The following is a 24,501-nucleotide window of genomic DNA, read 5'->3' as shown; positions in this document are numbered from 1 at the left end:
AGTCATGTGCAAGAAAACTTCTACTCCCTAGTAGGATTAGGCAGCAAGTTTGGATCAAAAGAGCATACCAGTAACCTTACCTGAGCCTTTAAACAAAATTTCAGACATCTAACTCATACTAAAATGTGACAGCACTTCAATAAAGAGGCCAGAGAAAAGCCCTACCCCAAAGTTTTCCTCCTCACAATGAAAGCAACAACTCTTTTGTAAGTAGGTAAAGCGGATACCTGCACAACTGGCTTCACAGGACATTTCTCCCATCCTTCCGTCATTCTCCTGAGAGTGCTGCTTGTCTAACTTATTGGCAAGACTTTACTGCTTATGCCCCCGCCTGAACATTAACCCTTAATTATGCCTTCCAGCTGCTCCACAAGAAGTGAGAGCACTGCACCTTTGAAAAGCAACGTGAGCTCAAGGAAGAGAGCAAAAATCCAAACAACCCCTCCACCAAAATGCTTCAGATAACTGCGAGTCCCTTTATTCCGTGAATAATTCCAGGCAAACCACTTGACCTCCTTGTAACAGTCATCTTCCTTATAAGACTGTTTTTAAAAGCAGGACCTAATCAATAGCTGATGCTGCGTATGACCTGAGCTTGAGCATATAAATTAAATACAAAATAAAGCAGGTTCAGGGGTGAAACTCATGTACAGGGCTACTGAGGGGTCACAAAAGAAAATGGAAAGAAGATGAAAAAAAGAAGGGGGGGGGGGGATCAATCTCATTTCTAAAGCTAATTTTTCATACCAGAAAGATCCATTTCCCACCACACATCGTGACAAGTAATTTTTAATGTGTGTGGAAAGTACACCGTGTCACTGCATTCAGAAGTAGACTGGATGCGGTGACTCGTGTGTTGTGCACCTGAACATGCAGCAGGAATTGCTTCTGGGGATCCTAACACAAAATGTTTGCTGTAAGAAAACCTGTGCACCACGTCACTGTTTCATATAACCCGTTAGCTTATTCATTTACATGAGTTAAATTCTAGGGTTTAGTGGTTTGGTCATTTGATGTTTGTTTGGGTTTTTTTGGTGGTTTTTTGTTTTTTTTTTTTGGGGGGGGGGGGGGGGGGAGGGTGTTGAAAAGCATCATTCTATATTCCAGTATTGACATATCATGACTGCCTTATAAACAATTTCTGATAGACTGGATATGGAGGCAGAATTATATAGGGAAATAATCTTGATCATTCCTGAAAGTCTCATGCTCCTTCAAAAGAACAATTAAGAAATTGTCACTTTTTCTAGTAAAACAAGAGGAAGAAGAATTCTAAATGTGAAAACAGCACCTTGGACAAGCTGTGTATGCATATTATCATAGCATTACTGTACTACTGTTCAATGATTTGGAAAAATAACTCCAAAAAGAGCTTTAAAAAAAACCACAAAAGACTGGAGCAGAGGTTACTTCCACACGAAGATAGAATTCTTTCATTTGTTTCTTTGACATTTATGGGACTACCAAAGGCTAAACAAAAGCAAAATTAGATCCCACAGGCTTTTCGTAGGAAAAAAAAGTGGAGGAAAATTATATCTGGTAGTAGAAATCAGTTGTACAAATGAGACCATCATCTAACAGCCCTTTCCAATGCTGCTGTCTCATATTCACCCCATGTCGTCTGCTCTTAAACAAAAGGGGTTTCATTCTTGCCTACCTCAAAGCTATTTTACTAAAGACATTCTCAGATTTGTACCTAGGTAATCAACTTTACACTACTCCTGTTCATCTCATAACAGACATTTGAGTGCCGGAGGATTCCCTCCGTGCTTCACGTAAGAGTTAGATCCTTATTTTACATTGGAAGACAACGCTGCAGATCCAGACACAAACATGATTTTTTTAAAAATAAAATGAGGATACTCCACAGGATCTTGTTCACATCCATGTAGGATTTAGATGGCCTGAGCTTCTTTTGAGGACACTTTCAAATGAGGCAGTGATTTAGCTGTGTAAAAGGAACTGTATAAAATCCCTTGCTGTACATACACCGTGAACATATGTTCATATAAAACCAATTTATGATGAAAAGGCTAAAAATACAATGATACCATTACAGTTTTATTTTTTTTCCTCCAAAAATGTTTTCCTTTCAAGGCATAACAATTTTGGATTGAACTGAATTGCAGGTGGCTTCATTTTCCTATGGCCACTTTATCTCCTGGAGCCACCCAACTGCAAGATAGCAAAGCCATGTAACAGACTGAATCACTGAATGAGAAACATAATCATTCCCTTCTGTGCTCTAAATGTGGCAAGAAACTATACAGGCTTTGTTGTCGTCATCGTCATTTTAAATACCCAGTTCGGCTCTCGCACAGAAAGCTGCAGCTGAGTTGAGGAGTGACAATAGCCAAGCTGCAGCCTTGCTGAGGTGGGGTCAGGGAGGGGGGACATCCATCTTATTTTGTGGTCAAGGAAGAGCGGTGCAGGAAATCCAGTCCCCCAATCAATTACTGAAATTAATTTTTGAGCCTAACTCCGTGCCTCCTGGAGAAAACAAGAATCCAGTTACTTACCTGATTTGCACCAGGTTCTCATCACTTTTCTTTAAATGAAGTTAGATTAAAAATTGTAATTGTGTTATCCAGAAAAAGTGATGCAGTATTAATTAAGAACTGAGGGAGTTTTTTTAACTTTAAAAAGTATAACAAATCCAGGAATACTGGTGCCTATTTACAAAATGAAATATCAAAACTCAATCCCAGTGAAATGGTAAAACAACTGGAGACTCCAGAGACCCACAGCATCTCTCCCTTGAAAGCCAAAAAGCACATTGGCTCCTCAGAACCGATTCTGAGCAGCAGGTCACCACTCCCGCAGATCCCTTCACTGTAGGCAAGATCTCCATTTTGCACGGAACTGGCCTGGCCAGGCAAGTCTGGCAGCAAAGGGTGGCACTGCCATGGAACGAGAGGCACTGCCCAACTCCTGCCAAAAGACCCCTTTTCTCTCTAGCTGGAAGTCATGAGCTGCACTGACTGAAGAGCCAGGCTGCAACACAGGGGGGAGAAATTATTAAAAAAAAAACCAAACAAAAAAACAACAAAAAACCCCCTACTCAAGCTATGATTTTAACTTTGTCCAGCTGTAAAGGTCAAGAGGAGAAAACAAACTTTGTTCTGCTGGTGGACAGTATTTACAACCCCCATTTATTCATGAAGTCTGTACTAAAATGATATTGCAGTGCTGTTTTGGCTAGAGACTGCATACGCTGACCCCTCCGTGCCCAGCGCAGCACCGGAATAATTCTATACAAAAGGTTTGCATTAAATGTAATGAAGCAAATGACAAAATCAATAAACCTGGAATGGTGTGGCTATCATAAAAATGATGTAAATTCAGAGTTCACAGTGGTTATGAAGCTATTTAGAATTATAATTAAAACCAGTGGTATCTTTTTTTTGTCAGAATAAAAGTTCCTTTTGACAATCATAGATTAATGCTACAGGAAATTTTCAACAAATGTATTCAAAATTAAGGTATGGCACAAAGACAGCATAAATTACACAAAGATAAACTATAGGCAGAGGAGAGCCTAAAAAATATAAAATAAAGAAAATTTGATTTTCATACTTTTTCAACTGATGTCACATCCCATTTTAATCAAGTTTTATATCAAAAGGACAGTAAGAATACCACATAGCCTGTTTTTAAATCATGGTATTTTCTGGAGTTTGTTTCTGTCAAAGAGACTTTTGTAAGACTATTAAAACAGAAAAAGGGCCAAATCTGCTATTCATTACTCTCTGTACAAAAGCAGTGCTGCAGCATGGGTGCCACATCAAAATTTATCTATGCTTTGTTAGGATAAAAGAATAATAAACCCAGAAAGCTGAAATGAGTGAGCAGACAAGTAATCTCTGGGAATATCAATAGTCACCCAGATTTTTTGTAGCAGATTTCAAACCCCATGTAACGGATCCCATTCCTTTGCCAAGCTCTGGACATGGAGCTTGTAGCCTCACTTAAAAATTTGCACCAATATCACATTTAGGCAAGTGAATTATATACAACTTAAATCTCTAGATTCCCCAAACTGATTTTTCAACCATTTTTCACCCAATCAAACAGAAAAATCACTACAAATTTTAAAAGTGACCATCAAGACCGGGGCTCTCCCACCCAAATATTGGACTTTTTCAGTCTCCTGTGCAAACAGTTTGCATCGCTGTGTCAGCTATGCTGCTTCCCTCACGGGACACAGCACATCCATGTCACTGTTCAAAACCCTCACTGATGGCCAACCTGCAGAGCTGCATTACTAATGGCTACAGAAGAAGCCCTCTTAGGCAGGAGAAGGCAATAAATTATGCAAAATACAAAGCATAAAGAAGATCAGAACAGAATTTGAAGTAGATGGAAAGGACGACTTGGGGTTGTGTGGTACACTTCATCTTTCTTGCTATCAGCATTAGGATTTTTTACAAGGATTTTATTTTTTTCACAAGGAAGGTGCATCTTTTAAATGGTGTTTGAAATATATTTCCAGAAAAGGAAAAAAAAATAATATTGGTGTTTAAATTTGTCTTAATTTGCAATATCTAAAAATCTATGGTTTGCCCCAAAATTAGTATTAAATACAAGATATATTGCAGTGAATATACCAAACACAGAAACAAGGTAAATCAAAACTATGGAGGTAGACAGCTCTGATTCACATCAGAAAAAGGAAAATTTAAAAAAATATTAAATGCCACCAAACATATATTCTCTACTACTAAATACTGCTGGCTTATGTACTTCTATTTTATAGGTAGAGCACACTTAAGAGCTATTTCAGCTTTTATTTATCTGACATTTTACTGGAGGGAAAGCAACCTTTACAGTGAGGAAATCTGTTTCTCAGAAGTGACAGTTTGGCTTTTAATGAGTTGTCAGTGACAGATCCCTTGTGGCTAGTTGAGCCCACAACTATGGGCATCCATGAAACAAATACTTCCTGAAATGCAACTGGACAGAAAAATAGAGCTGACATCCACTGTGCTTAATTCAGATGTTTTCATTTAAAATAAAATAATAAAAAAAATAATCAGTGGTGCATTTTCAATCTGTGAAATCAATCTCAAGTAAAGTACAAGTGGTAGTTTAGCACATTCAACAGATTTAAGATCATTCTATGCTGCTTAGTCCACCTGGAGTTTTATTTATTAGCGAGAGACATGGGAAAGGGGATTACAAATCTGAAATGTATTTAAAAAATGCAAGTATAGTTTAATCACATTACGGAATATGACATACGTTCAAATACTTCACGAAATGGTTCTGGAGTTTTCCAGTATTTATCACGTGTGTTGCAGAATTTGCAGGTTATTAGTCTGCACATGTTTCTGCCATTGCTCCCCGATGCATTTGTAACCGTCCCAGGTTGCTCAGGAATAAAGCAAGGAAGCAGCATTCCTCTTATCAGCTCTTCTCATAAAATACAGGAATATCCTGCAGGTTGGGACCAAACCCTGCAGTTCACCATGTGAAGGGCTGACATAACACTACTGCCGAGCATTTGCAATAATGCACTATGCAAGGCTGAAATTAGCTCACCAGCTAGCAAGGTTACTGCTGAAGCAGCATCTTTTAGCATCAGTGGACAATGCAAAAAACCCACAAAACTTTCCCAAGAAGGTAATTTTGAATAATGACTACTCCTCACGATGTTAAGAGAGATATATGCAAAAGTTTCAGGATTGTAATGACACTTGCAAAACACTTGCAAAAATTTTCCTGACAATCATGATAAAATGGTAGAGAGGACAGCTAGTCAGGAGGCAGTACACACATGCACCGTATTCTAGAAAAATGCAGATTTAACTCTATATTCAAGACAGTTTTCTCACCCTCAGATCCAGCACAAGGCTCTTCGGCAAGGGAAGGGGTTTAAGGGCAGCCTTCCCTCGGGACAGGGCACACACCCTTGCCCCCAAGATGCCGTACTTCAGGCTGCCAGGAAGTGCAGCTGGTGAACGCGCTGCCTACCCTTCCTACAATACAAAGAGAAAATGCTACGCCTATTCACCATAGGCAGAGAAGAAACTGTGATTAAAAGCATGCAATTTCTGAATTAAATGTAAAGTTTTAACCTTTACGTTCCTAATAGGTTTACTTTTAGCTATGGCTGCAGCAGCTACGATGGTCCTGATGGACAAAGACAGGGCAGCTGGGGACTAACGAAAACACAATTCCTCCCTACACCTGCCTGCCTGCCAGAAGCCAGGCTGCACAGCATTTCAACTTTCTTGCTTTTTTTCCCTCTGATTTTTACTGTAAGATAGACAAGAGAAGTTACTTAGAAAGATCAGGGCAGGTAGATTTTAAGGGTTAGTAATTCAGAAGTGGATAAACTAGAAGACAGAAAAGCAAAAGGGTAACATGCCAAACTGTGCTCAGGCAGTACAGCCAGCAGCAGCTCCCCAAGCAAAACTGTGACACAGCCAGTCAGTCCTGCAAAGGAGGGGCACAGCTCTCAAGGGGCAAACGAAGTAACCAACTTCTCTGCCACCTTCGCGTGAGGCCAGCTGAAGAAGTGAAAACATAAAGATTACTCTATTACAAAATGTCCACTGCTGAGACTTACACTCTGCTTGGTTGGTTTTACATATCTCACCTTAAATGCATTCTGCATTGTGTAGGGAACATGCACGTGCATTTTAATCAAGCATGTATTTTTAATGATTAACTGTGAAATATATTGGCTGCTCATGGCTGCCCGGGGGGCTCTGCGCTGGGGTCAAAGCTGGCTGGGCGGCCGGGCTGGAGAGCGGTGGGGAATGGAGTCACATCCCGCTGGCGCTGGGCACTCGGGGGGTTCCCAGGGCTCAGGGCCGGGCCCGTCCCTTTAACATCTTTACCGAGGGGCTGGGCGAGGGGACGGGGCGCACCCCCAGGCGGGTTGCAGGGACACCAGGCTGGGGGACAGCTGATGTGCCGGGGGCAGCAGGCTCTGCAGAGGGACCTGGGCAGGCCGGGCCGAGGGGCCCAGCCCAGCTGGAGGAGGTTCAACAAGGCCGAGTGCCGGGTCCTGCCCCGGGGGCACGACAGCCCCCCCAGCGCTGCGGGCTGGGGCAGGGGGCTGGGAGCTGCCCGGCGGGGAAGGGGCTGGGGGGGCTGGTGGCCAGCTGGGCAGGAGCCAGCAGCGTGCCCGGGTGGCCAAGGAGGCCAGCAGCACCCTGGCTCGTAGCCGGGACAGCGTGGCCAGCAGGGCCAGGGCAGTGCCCGTCCCCCTGTGCTCGGCACTGGTGAGGCCGCCCCTCAAATGTGTGCTCATTTCTGAGCCACTCACTTCAAGAGGGACATTAAGGCACTGGAGCATGTCCAGAGAAAGGTGATGGAGCTGGAGCACAAGTCTTATGAAGAGCAGCTGAGGGAACCGGGGCTGTTTAGCCTGGAGAAGAGGAGACTCTGGGATCTCGCTGCTCTCTGTGCCTACCTGACAGGGGCTGTGGGCAGGGGTGTGTGTGTGTGTGTGTGTGTGTGTGTGTCAGTGTCTTCTCCCCAGTAACATGCAATAGGACAAGAGGAAGCAGCCTCAAGTTGCACCAGGGGAGGTTTAGGTTGGGTATTAGGAAAGATTTCCTCACCAAAAGGGTGGTCAAGGCCTGGAACAGGCTGCCCAGGGTGGTGGTAGAATCACTATCCCCAGAGGTGTTTAAAAGACATATAGATGTGGTGCTCAGGGACATGGTGTAGTGGTGGACTTGGCTGTGCTGGGTTAATGATTGGACTCTGTGATCTTAAAGGGCTTTTCCAACTTAAATGATTCTATGATTCTATAATACTGTATGCTTTTTGCATTTTTTATATGGGCTAGAACAGACGGCAAAAGCTCAAACTAATAAAACTAACTCATGCTGCAGGTGATATTTCTCCGTAGAAGGTGGGAAGATGGTAACGTGTTATTTTAATCGTATAATAATGCTGCACTACAACGGAATTTCTAAGAAGGCAAATGCGATGGTCACAGAGATCTCTCTTGAATTCGTTATGGTCGCTATCACAATGAATATCAATTACAGGAGATATAAAGGAATATACTATTGGAATACACTGAGTGCAGTATGAATTTACAGATAAGGAGGAGGAAAATTATTTACAAATTTTTAAGATTGAAGTAGTACAATCTTTTCACCCCTAGAGAGTACAAAAGGCTTGTTTCTAATGAGTGTCTTCAAATAACTGTTTCATTACCTCTGACCTGTTTTGCCAGCTCTGAAAACACTCAAAAATACCAGCTGAGATCAAAGCAACCTGAAACCTGTTCCATAATAGAAGTTCATCCTTTCTTCAAATTTTCATGTATTCATATTTGAAATATACTGTGCCTTTCATGCACAACATCAAATGCAGACACATATTGTTCAGCCCATTGAAAGATACATAAGCAAATACACAAGCCAACATATGATAATCAATTCTCCTTCAGCCATTTCATTGCTTTTATTTGAGGCCAACCACTGGCTTCAGTAGACTTATTCCAGATTTTACACCAAATGAGTAGAAAATCTGGCCAACAGTTTGCCTTCCTCCTTTTGTTTTATTTTACTGCAAACTGCAATAGTAACATAGAGTACTGTACATGAATATCAAGAAACTACGGCCAGGAATTTCAGAGGGCTCTGGATAATAGCTTCCCTTGAGAAACCAGACTAAAGGAGTTAAGTTTTCTAGTGCAACATTTCATTGAGATATACTGCATATTTATGTACAGCAAATAACTCACAATCACTTGCTTGATTTCTGCTAGTGAAATGGCTACACACAAATCAATCATTATTTCCTTGGGTTTCTTCATTATTTTAACTTGACAGGTACGTTTAATTATTTTTATTCTACGGCTGAATGGCAAAAATTACAAATATCCTCTGCACTGCTGTTTGTGATAGATACACAAAACATAAAAATGTGCCTGCGTCATTTTTTTAAGTGAATGCAAAATACCCCTCAGCGTAAAGAGCAAGTTCAGCTTTTTCCAAAACCTGAATGTGCAATCTAGATGTTTAATTTTTGTAAAAGTCACATGGATCAATGCTAATAGTAGATTCATGCAGAAAAAAGTAAGAGTATCTTCCAGGAAAAGCCATTTAAGAAATAAGAAACTGAAATTAATAGTCACAAAAATATTTTACAGTACTCACATAGCTCTGATTTTTTATGTTGCACAGGTAATGCAACCACTAAGAAATTAGATGTGTACTAACTTACAGAAGTGTTAAAAGTTACATATGTGCTGACGTATTTCTACATTTTTTTAAAAAATCTAAATGCTCAATTTCTTCCTCCAAAGTAACTTTTAGGGCTATAAAGAAGGATATTACCCACAATTTCCTAAGTGGCTCCAGGATGCAAGAAAAGCGGCTTGCAGTAATTGTTCTAGTAATAAGAGCTATTATCTTACGTGTGGCTAAGAAATATTTAGACAGAAATGCAATGAGCCTGTATTATCATGACAGATGAACCTGTTAGCTTGTGTTTTTCTGAATCCCAATGCTACAAAATTCTATTTTACAGTCAAAGCCTACAAATGGTAAAAGGCAGAAGCTGAATATGCACAGAACTGAGTTCCAGTGAATGAAGAAGAAACGGCAGCAACTCCTCACACAAAAAACAGTAACTGTGTAATTTCATGTGGCACTAGCTCTGTGTGGTGTTCCAGCGGGGTATCTGCACTGTCGGGTTGGCTCCCCCTCTGCTCTGCTGCTGTGTCCCCACACATCCCCACTGCATATGTATTCATTTTCCTTTCCATGAATCATGCAGTTTCCTGGGCTGGGAGATGTTGATGTGAAAGAGCTTGAACCTTATAGATAGTATGGAGACAGGACAGTTCCTACCCCCCAGCCCTGCCACCAGCACTTGCTCCTTGATGTGATCACAGAGGATGCACAGACATTTCCTTCTGCGAGCAGCTGCCCGGCCTGGTGGGTGAGGGAGAGGCTGTGGCTGGTGTGTCCTGGGCCTTAGTGAAGCCTCTGACACCGTCTCCCACAGCATCTCCTGCAGCCACCGGCTGCTCATGGCTGCCCGGGGGGCTCTGCGCTGGGGTCAAAGCTGGCTGGGCGGCCGGGCCAGAGAGCGGTGGGGAATGGAGTCACATCCCGCTGGCGCCGGGCACTCGGGGGGTTCCCAGGGCTCAGGGCCGGGCCCGTCCCTTTAACATCTTTACCAAAGGGGCTAGACAAGGGGATGGGGTGCGCACTCAGTGTATTTGTTGATGATGCGAAGTTGGGGTTTAGTGGTGGACTTGAAAGACCCAGTAACCCAGGTTGGACTTGATGATCTCAAAGGTCTTTTCCAACCTAAATGACTCTATGATTCTATAGACACTGACACCAAGACTGTGCACTCTGTATATATGCAAGATGTATGTTTGCACTCTCACTGCTTACACAAGAGGCTTTTCCTTCTGTCTGAACGGTGCAAGGTAGGGATGGGTGACAAAGGGGCAAAAGCTTAGGGAAATACACAGCCAGAGTCTTGCCATTTTACTTGCAGAGAGATCTCTGCTTGCTGTTAAGTCTTGGGCTATTGTTTTTCCTCACTGCAATGCTACAAAACAAAGGAATAAACTTCTGTCAAGAGATGGCAAAAGAACACAGGACAGCAGCTTGCCAGAAAGAGTAATTTTTTGAAATTTGTCCTGTGCATTTCTTATGGAGGAACGATCCCTGCAACACAAGCTTGGATATCATCATGCCTCCAAGAATCCCATTCCTACGCTGCTTTGCAATCCCCACGCAGCTCAATTGGTTATGCTCAGCTTCACAGTCCTGAAGAGAGGCACAGCAAGAGGAAGAGCTGGGAGCATCCTGCCAATAACCACAAGAAACACCTCAAAAGAATGGTTGCTACAGTTACAGGATCTTTACTTGAGTCAGCCTCTGCATATTCCTATTCTGGGAATCTGGCTGCCCTTGACAAGGTGGGCTGGCCAGGCTAATACAAGAGAAACTGCAGGAATGCCTCACCAGAGAACTCCCGTCTGAATGCCAAGATGTGATACAAGCAGGGTAAATGTGCAGCAATCCAAGAAGCGGCTCTATATATTTTTTTGACGGAAGGCCGTGGCTGACAGTGCTGAGTTAGCCAAAAGCTCAACAAGACCCCAAAACATGTACTTTAATTCTTAAAATAAGTGTGCTTACTTGGGGCTAGATTCCTGCAAAAAACATTTCCTGTTCTCTAAGTAGTAAGTAACAGAAATTGAATACAGGTGCGTGCCGCAAGCTGGCCCTCTCTCGCCCTTTCTTGTTCAATTATTTTAGGGCCACGGAGCAGCATTTATGTGTCTATTCCACAGAATGTTCAAAGTGCTAGTTTACACCAAATTTCTTTACAAGTTCACTATTGGTAATGGACATTATGTGTTCATGAAACTTTCTAAAAGCTGTATAATTATATATATATTTTAATTAGAAATAGACTTACTAACATATTCTTTATGTGCAGATTCTTCCTTTGATTTTATAGTCAAACAGCAGAAAACACTTCATATGAAAATAATTCACACAGCTACATTTCCCCCACTCGGGAGTTTTAAAACCTCATCTTGGCAGTCTCTGCTTTGGCTTTGTCTCATGCAAAAATGTTGGCCTCCCTGAGGTTGAAAAGCTCTTCTTTAGCACAGCCCTTACACAAGCCCATTTTCCAGGGATCACTGCTTTGCTAAGGAATTACTAAAGCTTTTACCATTTAAAAGGAAAGGTATGGTGAAAACTATCCCAAAACACTACTTTCTGTAACACCTTTCTTTTTTCTTTCCTATTATCTTAACCTTTTTTTTTTTTTTTTTTTAAATGCCCAAAATCATACCAGTAGCAAGCCAGTTCTGCAGCCCTGGTGCTCAAGGGACGTCACCAAAGACTCTCATCACTTAGCAAACGCAGCAGCACCTCTGCCCTTAAATTCAGGAACTCTTTTTACACCATTATGCTCCAACTGGCTGCAATCTGCCACTTGGTGTTGCTTGCTGCTGTGGCCACGCTGAGATAGGGTAGTTCTCACAGGGTTTCCAAATGGCACCCACAGTAATTTATGTTAAGCCCAGAGATGGCATATTTCAGAGTTTGTGTCCAAAAGGAATTCATGCCCTGGCTTAGGCTATTGCATCAACGTCTCCACATTTTTTCCTGAGGGAAGCTTTCCAAGCTGCTGTTAAAGACAGCATTAATCTGGAGACTTTCATGTGGTCTAGCACTTGCTGTGTCCCTATTACAATATCTACAGAGCTATTACTTTTTGCCATGGCATTTAGAAACTATGTAGAAACTGGAAGAATTCGAGGCCATGTTAGATGTCAAGTGACAGAAAGAGACAATTCCATGCCAGCCCTTCCCTATGTGAATTTAAAAGATAAATTGGAAAGCCTTGGGGAGGGTAGGAGAACATGTAACTTTATTCTTAAGTCTAAAAGTCTCCAAGATCCCTCAAAAACATACTTTGTAAGGAAGAAGAACTCCGAGAGAGTACAATAAACCTGCAAAGGGATAACCATAGAAATGGCCAACTCTGTCGCTATCACATTGGCACATGTGTCGGAGAGTCACCAGGCGATCAGCAGTGCAGGTGTTTGAACAGCTGAATGGCACCGACAGGCAAAGACTCATTCTTTTCCTCTAGCTGCTCGAACACTTGTGCTCATTGGCATGGTCATTTCTGTGACTCAGAAGGGAGCAATTTGGCTGCCAAATCTAGACTGAGAATGGGAATTGGCATGCTTAAGCTTACTGCTTAAAGCTTTAAGAGCTTTAAATATTAACTTGGTTCAACTTGCATCACACCCTTACAGTTACTGCTGCAGAAATTTAGATGCCAGCAGCAAGTTGGCTCAAGATTTTGTCCCATTTTTCTCAGCAACTCATAGGCCACTACTCTGTGTCTGGAAGCAACAGTCATCTGATCTAATGAACCACTCTGGGCACAATTCATCCATTCCTTATCAAGAAAAAATTACTACAGATCTGAGTGAAAAGTTTGCTTCTTCTGGTATTTATCTGAACAATCAGTACTTGTGGCTTACATCAGCAAAACTATTCATTAGACTAGTAAGCTTTGTGCTCCTGCTGAGCCAGAGGTTGGTCTAGATGACCTCCAGAGGTCAATTCCAACCAGAATTATTCTATGATGCTGTGATAACTACAGTATTCCTGAAAGACAGAAAAGGGGGCTGCAAGGAAGCACTTCTCACACTGTATCTTTTACATCAAAATAATAGATACTGCCTAACTTAGCAGTCACATTTTTTGGTTAAAGTTTTAGGTCCCAGCATTCCTGGAGTTCCTGTAAGCACTCCAGCCAGCCATGCCTTGATACTGGCTCATGCAAAAGTGAGACTCTGGTTCCTTCTGCACTGAGATTGGGTGTATAAATCAAAGAATACCTGTGATTTTTGTGACAGCTTGCCAGAAGCAAATGCATCTCTGAATGTAAACTTTGCTATTTTAAATTACGTTAGACAACTAATGGTGAATTACAGTAGGGAAAGCTAGATTTTCTGAAACAAAACACCATCTACTGTTGCTCTAGATTACATAACGTAAGTAAAGTTCGTGCTAACATGACAAAAGAGCGCTGTTTCTGTCTAAAATCCACAAACATCTTCCCATTATAATCTATATTCTACATTTTTTCCTGTGTCTTAAAAGCTAGGCCTGCTCACACAGGTCCTCTGATTCTCCTCCACTGAAGAACAACATTACCGTACAGACTTAGATGAGTTTAATTGGCTCCTCAATTTTTCTCATGTTTTCTCAGGCTGATGTTGAGGTAAAAAAGCCTTCACACCTGAAAAGCTAAAGTCACTGTTGAATATGAAGGAAGGAAGCAGCAAACCATTGAAGAACACAAGGTTAGCATGCTGATTGCCTGCAGAAACAGCTGCAAACGTTAGACAATGTGTAGAAGTCTTCACATTCTGTCTATCCCAAAATCTCCAAAAGCACCTTGCACAGTGCTTCGAAAGCAGGGGGCATTTCACAGGGTTGCTCCTGTGCCTATCTTTTCCAGTTTGGGGGAAGTCCTCCTTTGGTCTTTTGCAGTACTGTCTCCCTAGCACAAACCCCAGTGATGTGATAGTCCCTGCAATGCAGTATCACCAGAGAAAGTACAAGAATTGTGCTTTGCCCTTGAATGCAGATGTGGCCGTGCTTTGATACATGTTGACTGACTGCCCTTAACAGTTTCCATGCTGCTTGTAGAAAAAAAAAAATAGTCTGGACACTAAATAGGTTGTTCATTGGGGCAAGAAATGAAAACACGTGTATGTTGCAAGACGCTTTGTAGAAAAGTGCTTCTTTTTAGACCTCCTCTAGCTAATTCTTCTACAACATAAACACACAAAGGATAAATCCACACTATTTACACTATGCTGACAATATTTACCATGGTGGGGTATCAGATTCCAGCTACTGGTGTGGTAACACAGTGCTAATACTAATGGCTCTGAAATGGTTCTGAGAGTGGCTGCAAGTCTTCTCAGGAAATCCTGACTCTCTGCCAACTTGTTGGCTGTTATTTCCTTTTTCAATTCACCTTGTGTTGACTCTAACAATGCCAACGGTGCGTTAGCGTGTGGGCGTGCACAGAAATATATTTCTGGTTTGTAACATATAAGAGCCTTTAGCAGCTCTGGAAATACAGAGCTGAAAGTCTTCATTTACATGTATTTCAGGCTATATGTTATAGAAAACGGCTAAGACAGACTAGCTTCATTAGTACAAACAGCAAAACCTGATTTTCTTTAATGGCTTTTAAAAGTTATTTTCATTTTTAATACAAACTGTCAAAGCATGCACAGTTAATTTCTCACATTATCTTTTCATTTTCTGATAATCGTGCCCAACTACTGTGCCTGTATGCCACGTTTTGCCCTATTTACTTCCCACCCTAGCTGTGGGACAGAGAATTTAATCAAAGTGAAATATTTCAATTTCATCCCCAAACTCTACCAGTTCTTTTCCTATGCATATCTTGCTTCAAGGCTTGGACCATGACTTTGCAGGACTACAGTGAAGGGTGGGGTAAAACCCCTACGTATACATTTTTCTTTGCCCAGGTACGTTGCAAAGTGTGCACACAAGACACAAGACCAAAGCAGCATGTGAGGCACACAGCAGGGTCCACAGCTCCCTTTTTGTGCTGCACCGAGCTAACTACATGGCACTCAAACCAATAGTAACAGGCAGATGTAACCCAGGGAGAATGTTTTTCACCACTAATATTAATGAAGTTGTCACTTACAAGTTCTTCACATCAATGATTCCTCGAAAGGCTTTTCTAGGGATTCCTTTTATCTGATTTTCACTCAGGTCTCTGAATAAGGGAAGAGAAAAAAAATACATCATATTAACAAAGAGAGCACATTTCCCAAATCTACATGAGATAACGGAACATACACATGCTCAGAAAAGTAAATGTTTCTGGATTTGTTACGCCATACAATGGTTTCAATTTTCTTCATCTCCTCTGTGGCATAAGCTGAAACGACTCTCCAACAAAACCCACCAGAATTTGTGATACAAATGATGGAACTTCCAGAAAACATCACTCAGATGTGGTCATGACACTGGCAACAATGCCATGATTCACTGTCAGAGCATCTGCAGCCAAATCTTATCCCTTGAAATTGCAACCCTGTAGCGTAAATATAATTTTCTTACCATGTTCCTGTTTGTTTAATGACTGCAAAAATACTTGGCTACCCCTGCTCAGATTACAGCCTCTTATTTAAAATTAGTATTCAGGAAAAACATGACAATCATTTTCTTGTGAGTTTTGCAAATTTACAGTGAAAATATCTTGATGCACTGCATTAAAAAAGACCACTGCATTGCGTATCAATGGGAAGGAGAGCATTTCTAATGTCATTTAAAATAAACAAAACCAGCAGCAATTCATACTGTCTTCCTAGTACTTAAAACATTACAAAATCTTTCAATTTAAATCATTAGATCTGCATTGTGAGTGCAGTAGAGCAATAAGCACTGCAAGTTGCACTTTTATCTTACACAAACTGCATTCAGTTGCTTTTTCCTTTGATGTCCTATAAATGTTTCCACCTCAGCCAGTGCCAATGGAGGCAGGAAGGAGGGCATCAGGAATGGGAGGGAAACAGACACAAAATCAGAAAGTTGGGATGTTCTTGGTCTTAGGAAAAGCAGGACTCACAATGCTTTCTTTGCTGGTACCCTGTTAGCATGGAAGAGAGGGACTGATTTCACTCCAGTGCAGGGTATAAAGTGGGGGGAAGAGAAAAGTGTAAGATGACAAAAGGCAGGCAGAAGATTGAGAAAGAAAAACATAAGAAATAAGCAAATGGAGGAAATGGAAGGCACAGGGATGGCTGGACAAAAGGACAAAGAAAGGTGATGCCACAGTGCAGGATATTACACAGTGCATGGTTTGGTGTGTCTGTGTCCCTGTGTTATACAAGGCCAAGACTTTGCCCCATTTTCAGGAAGAAACTGTGGCTTTCTAATGGCTATTAAGACGGAACGGCAGTCATCTGTACTCACCACCAGATACTCTTTTCTGTAAGTACATTTTGTGTTGCAGCAAGCCTTCTTCCTAGTCTCCACCAAATTGGCTTTATCAAATGACAGGCCAGAAATCAGAGCCTGTCACAAAAGCCCACATTGACATTGTGGGTCAAGACGTGTCACGCAGGGCTTTCTTCTGCTTTCCATCAGACAGATAGAAAAAAGAGGGGACTATGTCCTTGTCATGAGACTAATTCAATTTATACCAGTCATGCAGTCTACACCAAATTCTCAAAGTAGCCACAATTGTCCATTCAGACTATCGCAAACAAAAATGTGCTGCTGGATACAAGTCTTTCTTTCAAGCCAGATTAAAATTCTTTGTGACCTTCACAATTTGTTTAACACTGATCCACACCCTGACCCTTCCTTCACCTCCCCTTTCTTTTGCCGGCAACAAAATATTAGTTCTTTAAAGACAGACCTTCAACCCAGACAAATGATCAGGCAACCCGGATGGAGAAGAGTCGAAAGTAAAGTGTATTTCAGACCTATAAAAAGAAAGTCTTATCCTGAAGACCGACTTCATGACAGGGAGTCACTTTGGTGTGACAGTGAGGCACAGCAGAGCTACGGACAACGGTAAAAACCATGACAAAATGGCTTAGGAAGGCAAAAATTAGTAAGATATGAAAGCCACACAAAGCAGAACAAAATGGGCTTGAAAAAGTAAATTGTGTGATCAAATAAAACCACACTACACCCACCAACACCTCAAGCTGCATTTGTCTAGCATTCTATTGTGCACTATTTCAAATCAGGTTTCAAAATAAATTAGGTTATTAAGCTTTTTTTTTTTTTCCTAATATCATTGTGGTCTAAATGGCTAATTTATATTTTTGCTTTCTACTTTGTCTTTACGCTCAGCTCTCAGTTGCAGTCAGGCAAAACCAGACGACTTTAGGAAATTCATCCATTTTCTATGACAATCTTTTTATAAATACTATTACTATTATTTTCCATTTAGGCACTCTCCTCCAGCTAGCAATACTGCCTTTCTAAATCTCCAGGATCGTGGACTGATTTCATAAATATCCCTAGTGGTCTGAAGAACTGATGGCCTGCATGGCATTAGTGATGCAGCATGGAAGAAAATTCACAAATGCATGCTTCATTTTCCGGAACTGCTTTCTCACAATTATAATTGTCCCTTTCTGAGATGGTTAGGTATAGTGTTCCTCTCTGCTTCCTAACACTGTGCCAAACTTTCATTAGGTGCCTTTTGTAAGGAAGCACCCACCAACCAGGCTCAGCCCGGGCACTTCACAAAATTTGCTCTGAGGGAGTAGAAGGCTGTAACAAGCAACTTGTCCACGTAGTTTATCTTAAAAGTTTAAGCTTTTTGTTCCCTGCTTCTCATACCGGACATAATGGGAATCTCTCATTGACAGTATGTAAAATAAATATTAGTTATTACTAGTAACTGCAGAAAACCAGATTAAATTAATGTGAGGCCAAAACAAAATCCTAAAAAAAAAAACAGACAGAAGAATTTTGGTATTCAAGAAAAAATAAACAATAAATCTGAAGAAAAATAAATTATAATTACTAACACATTTCCTATTTCTTAGACAGAGGTTTCAAGCCACCTATTTATGTAATGAAAGACAAGTCCAATGCATGGGTGCATGATGGATCCTAAGGAGGAAGTCTAAAAAATTCCAGCTTTAGCGAAACATACAATTTCAAAAATCCTCACCCTAATAGACATGTTAGAGAGCTGACAAAAACACTTGACCTAAGGACAAAGTAAAATGTGCTAATATGTCAGCAGCACCCTCCTTCACAAAGCTTCCTCTGGATAGAAAACAGGAAGCCCAACAATGGAAACACGTTCATTTGCATCTGATAAAACAGACATGTTGAGCTAAACTAATATTTTTAAATTAAATTATTCTTCCTCTTATTTTGATAAATATAGGCAAGTTTCATCCAGTTCAATGGGCCACACAGCTTTCATGCAATGTAAATGTCACCGAGATTCTGCAACCAGCCACAGCCTTGGTAAAATGCAGTCTCTTCTGGAAGTGTACCCCTGCCTCCTTCATACAGGGGTCCTGTTTGATAGAAACACACTTGAAAAGCCCTCGGCAGTAGATCACAGAGGAACAACTAGGTGAAAAGCACAGCAGGTGACGGTACTGGGTCCGTTTGACCAACAGCTTCCACAGCCAGCAGCGTGCAGTGAATGTCCCTAAGGAAACAGCACTCTCATTCCGGAGATGGGGAAACAGAGCCACAGAAATATTAAAGAACTTTGACTTCAAGTTTGCATAGATGAGAGACACAGGAGCTAACAAAATCCAGCAGCTGTGGCTCACATGCCCTCACAGCACAGCAGACCACACATTAGTCTAACCCAGATTCAAACAAGAGCTGGCACAAGTAGATAGATTTTTTAGTTTTTATTTTAATTTAGCTAAAGTGCTTTGGACACAGATTAACTCCCTCTGAAAGTCTAATATTGTTTTCTTGATCTTCAAATGTGAATTGCAAGAGTCTTACTGATAAAAGGATTGGAAAGGAAAAAAACCCACCCAAAACTGCTGACGTTTTCTAAGTGCCTCTGCAGTCTTTGCTATAATGCTGGTTTTAGCTTCCTGCTCTAACGCTGGTTTTTGCATCCTAAGTGAAATTTCAGCTATCTAAGATAGCAATAAAATACATTAAGACTATTTTTTTTCCCCGTGACAGAACATAAATCAGTTAATTGGAACACAGACCCTATGAACATTCATAAATCAAGTCTTCATTTGAACTACAGATCTAAAACATTAAAATAGCTACCTTAATACAACTTGCAAAGTTACAATGGTACTGAAAATAAGATGTATTATATGAAACCCCCCAAAATCAACACTGAGAGCATTATGCTTAGGTTGTCTCCCTTTTCAGAAACAAAAAAGCCCTTTGAGCATTTACCAGTTGTTTCCCAGATCTTTTTTGGCATACAGACTCTAAAATTTAAAAAGACTATTTTTTAACAAAGAACTTCCTCAAAAGTGCTTTATTAAGAAGTATTTATTGTGGTTGAACACTACTTTTTTATTATTTCTCCCGCTCAAATGGGCTAAAAGAGAGATTGCCATTCAGTGTTAGCCTACAAAGAACTAGACTTGCCTTTGATCTCTAAAAAGTTTAACGCAAAGACTTAAAGAACTAGTTATCAAGAGCAGATGCTTCACAGCCAAACATGTATCTTTCCCAGTATGTTATTGTATGTTGATCCCATAATAAAACTGTAAATTCACAGAGTTAACCATTAACACATGGGACCAATGTTCAACTGAAATGAAGGAAACTCCAGAATAACTAACCTGATTCCTTCAAGTACCTTCTAGCTTATTCACAATTCAGTTGCTTCTTGGAATAATAATGTAGAGCTCACACACAACTCTCTCTGTAGCAGCTGATACAAAACCATAAGACAATAAGTGGTTGATTCAAGTGTATGTGGGGCTTGAAAGTGCAAAATAAGCAATTGTTTTCCATCACCTCTTCCTGACACAAGCTTGTTTTGCTTACTTTGCAAAATAAAACTAACAGAAAGGTATGAACACTGATTTTAAGAGCCAGCTGCCACCAATGTTAAGAAATAAATACTTTGCTCACTATCTTCACTCCAGCTACAGAACGCCCAGCCAAGAAAAATGAGAATTAGTTAATCCATCTCGGTAGCCTTGTTCACATTCTTTCACCAAATAGGATTTCTGGGTTAAAAACATTTCACTCATGCATTTACCAAAATAAAATAATAATAAAAAAGAAGTTCTTGAGGTTTTGTGCATTACTGAAGTTCAGTGACTATTCTTCAAACCAAGATTACTTTACAACTGGACTAAAACCAGACTGAACTACTCTGCAAAAGGTCACATACTTAACACAAACTGGTCAGTGCAATTTGTCTCATTAGAATGAGTTTTCATTTGTACAGCATGTTACACATAAACTCTATCTTACAATGTTTTACTGAATTAAATACCACAGTTAAAAAATTAAAGAGTAACAGATGGGGGAAATTAGAGAGTATAAATCAAAGAGAATAGGTATCTCTAAGTAACACATAATAAAAGATAAGCAAGTCAGTGAAGTGGGGAATGATACAAGTCAGCTTTTTTATAGAGCAAGAGCTGGAGAGAAGGTAACTTCTACAGCCAGTGAAGAGAGAGTGCAAAGGGACCAATACTCACTATGGGAAGACTGCAAGACAAAACAGATAACATGCAAAGAGGTAGAAAGACCAAGAAAATCCATAAGGAAAAAAAGTTTACTTAATTATATCTGTAACAATTCCAGCACAGAATATTCCAGCACATTCACAGTGTCTTTTTCTTTGAACTAAAGGCTTGACATTCCCCAGGAAGCATTGCTGTCTCCCACAGTTTCTATTACAATCCACAGGTTGCAATGCCTCAAACCCTGCTTAACCTCAAGCACGGCATAACTGGGACCATCGAACCAGCAGCAGAATGGCTGCAGCACAGATTCCCTTCCAATTGCTACCATTTCTTCTTGCCCATCAATACAATTCCCCTTCAAAGTGAGCAACAACATTACAGCTAATCTGCTCACATCCTCCTATGCAGCTCCAGCCACTTACTCTCAGTAAGCAGTACAGAAGGATGCAGATGTCTCCTCTGCAGTAAGCGTGCACTTGCAGAGGCTGCTGTGCCTTAAAAATGTGTTAAGAAGACTGAGCCAAATGAGTAATCACCATGCTTGAGGTATGCAAGAAATGGAACCGAATTACTTGCATGGTAAATGTATCTGGAGGTATAAGTGCCAGTACACACAAGCTCAAGGATGCAGACATTGAAATCAGATCAACACAGACTCTGAATATATTCAACCACATTTTTCTAAATGTCTTTGTATCACATTAAGCTACCATTTACAACAAAGAACAGAAGAAGAATTTTTCCTGCTCTGTCAAAATTGTGGCAGTTTTTTAATGGTTAAAATTAATATTTGACATTTTCAAATGCTAAAAGCTATTCTTGTCTAGGAGCTATTGTCCTAATATTTCCAGAACTGTTCAATATTACGAGTTTTTCCTGTTCTATAGGTGAATTAACAAATAACTGAGTGAGCTGTTGAGGAATGCGAGATAAATTCAAGATATTTATCATTTTCCAGATCGGAAAAGCATTGACCAAATCAGCCCACTACAACAGTAATAAGAACACGCTGTGGCAAGTCTGACACTCACATCAGCACCTCTATACTCAGGAGGGGCCTTAGGCACTCGGTGAAGCAATGGCTTCTCCTTTTCTGTTAAGTAAAATATGGTATTTACCATAAAGCTGTAGCTATAGCTCTGTCTAAAAGGAAAAATGGGTACGTCTTTGTTGCCGACGGGCTACAAGGCAAGAGCTTGAGAACAATTGCGCTGCATAGCATTACTCTGTGGAACTTGGCATAGCTGCTGATTTTCTAAAAGGAAAAAAAACTCCTCCCTGATACTCCTGCAATGAAAGTATGATGTTGACAGCACCAGAGTTCTGCAAAATGAGCAGGTCCTACAGATGTTTTGTACACTGAACAATGCAAGGTGAGTGGTTTTTTGCTAAATATAATACAGCTGTCTGTCTGGCTATCAATTAATGCTCTGGGAAGCCACTGAGAAACTCTTGTTTGTTTTAAGTGAGGGAATTTAGCTCAAAATTTCCAATTAAACCAGTCCTTACTGCTGTCACACACTACTGTGCAAGTATGACTGCCAAACTTCCCGAAGATAAGCACCTTGATTTCTTTGCTGATCTGGTTTTACTGTGAGGTGATAGATGGTAACTTTATACTTCACCATTCACTCAAAGCTTCACGTAGTCTAATTAACCCAAGTCACACACATGTACCTTCATTCTGAAGAACAGGACACTGAACAGAGCCTGAGCTTAAAGATTCGGGAAGGGTGTTCACCAAGCAATCAAGAAGGGAAAAGATCTCAGAAGCAGATAATTATTTTAGCACCATCTTGTACCCTTCTCCAAAGCCAAATTAAAAGCCATCTGTTAATTAAGACCCTTCAAGGGATCCGACCTGCATTGACTTTTACAGATTCATGACTTCTGTCCTGACACAACTACAGGGATCACTCAGTATCTGATGAAGTCTTTCTAAATGTTTAAAAGTACAGAGCACACACATTTGTGCAGGCTTCATAAGAGGTTTTTAAAATTTTCTTAGTCACTTCAAACAAAAAAAAGTCCCACCCTGTTTCACTAAATTAGACACAGTGCTACTACATTTGGCTGTCAACGCACCAAACACAAAACCAGTAAAAAATAAATCTACCAGGATATCTCTTTTAAAATTTGTAAATATTTTTGCATTATTTTAAATGAACTGTAAAAATAATCTGTGTGTCAATGCCCAATTAAAAGCAACATTTGCATTTATGACTTCAACAATTCTTCCTCCCGCCTCCTGCCATTTCCAAAATGCCAAGCAAATAGCAATCAGACAGCATTTACGAGACTTATTTTAAACCCACCCATCTTCAGAGAGATCAGAGTTTTCATTTTGGAAAGCTGCATCTGTTTTGTCTATTGGAACATATGCATAAAAATTAAATTTTACCTCAATATCTTTATACTCAACTTTGGATACATCCATGAGCAGGAACTAGAAAGTGACTGACAGTGGACTCAGAAGAAACACTTGAAGACAAGCACTCCTCTAGAAGTAAGGTCAAGCTTCTGACTAATAAATGACAATAAGGCTTCTTTATTTGTAGATTTTATGTAGGTTTTTAGTCCTTTACAAAATGGCAATATAATTAATCCTTCCTTTTTTATCAAGGGGACAATGAGACACAATGAGAGGCAGTATGTGGCTACAGCAAGTTACTCGAGCAGAGTGCAGGAAGAGACAAAAAAACCCCCAACCTTGAAAGTCATATATATACCTTAGGTATTCCACTTTATGCAATTTATACACTGAGTCCTACCGCGTGTGGTGAGACTGGCCTGCCAGCAGAGAAACAGCATGCACAATTCTGACTGTGTGTTTGAGAGAGATTCATTTGGATAGAAAAATCTTTTACTGTGGAATTATCCAGTACTACTACACATGTGCCACTGGATCACTGACAAAACAAAGCGATCCCAACGTGATGTTGTCCCTACACAATACCAACTTCTATGCATTCATTTCTATTACACTTCTCTCCAACTGAGATTACAATACAGAGGCACTAATATGATTTTGTAGGAACAACATACACCTCAAACAGGTTAGAGCAAAGTCTGACATCAGTGGAAAGAAATGATTCACCCTGTGATTTTGGGGTTTTGTAAATATTGCTTGCCGCTAAGACAGTATGAATTCAAAAATTACTAACTTTAATACTTTCCAAAGCAGACATCCAGCTATATGGAGGCTCCTTCAATTTAAGTTAATTTAAAAAAAAACCCCAAGTTTCATACTGTTGACCCATTTTCTGTTTTACATTTTTTTCTGTTGAACCGTAATGGAAAGAAAATCTATGCATTTGCAAATTCTAAACATCAGTAAGCAATATTACCCTCCTCTGATCTCCACGGACAAAAACTAAGCCCCTGTTTAATCCCAGCCTGATCACTAAGCAAAAAGATATTTGTAGTTTATTGGCTGTATCTTTTAAAAAATATGATGAGTTTTTATTTTAGGAGATAAACATGTGAAATCATACAGTTTGAAACATGAGCTCATAATCTGCACCATCACTGGATAACAGACCAACATCTGGAGGAAGACTTGCTCTTTAATGATCTTTCTTGACCTTATTCTGCCTTTGTTAATGATAAGTATTTTTACAGTGAACAATTTTTTGTAATTGACTGATCTATTCAGAAAAATACCTTCTTGACCAGTTATATTCTTGTGCACTTAACCATCACATAGCAGAATGAAAACGATGGTTATAGTAGTATTTATTTAATTGAGGCTGTGATCCTCTACTTCAGCTATGAAAATAGATTACTTTCATAGCAGT

The 24,501-nt window shown here is 40.3% G+C and overlaps 1 protein-coding gene across 1 annotated transcript in view; it reads right to left on the bottom strand.

Moving 5' to 3' along the window:
* SLIT3 (slit guidance ligand 3) overlaps positions 1 to 24,501 on the bottom strand; it is a 531,529-nt gene that overhangs the window by 245,209 nt on the left and 261,819 nt on the right. The window contains exon 6 of the mRNA XM_027779712.2: positions 15,229 to 15,300. Within this exon, the coding sequence (XP_027635513.1) occupies positions 15,229 to 15,300 (72 nt within the window). The remainder of the gene's footprint in view (positions 1 to 15,228; positions 15,301 to 24,501) is intronic.

This window comes from Falco peregrinus, chromosome 8 (genome assembly GCF_023634155.1).
Source record: "Falco peregrinus isolate bFalPer1 chromosome 8, bFalPer1.pri, whole genome shotgun sequence".
Taxonomy (NCBI): Eukaryota; Metazoa; Chordata; class Aves; order Falconiformes; family Falconidae; genus Falco; species Falco peregrinus.
The sequence above is the reverse complement of the archived record's forward strand: the minus strand, read 5'-3'. Positions and strand labels throughout refer to the sequence as shown.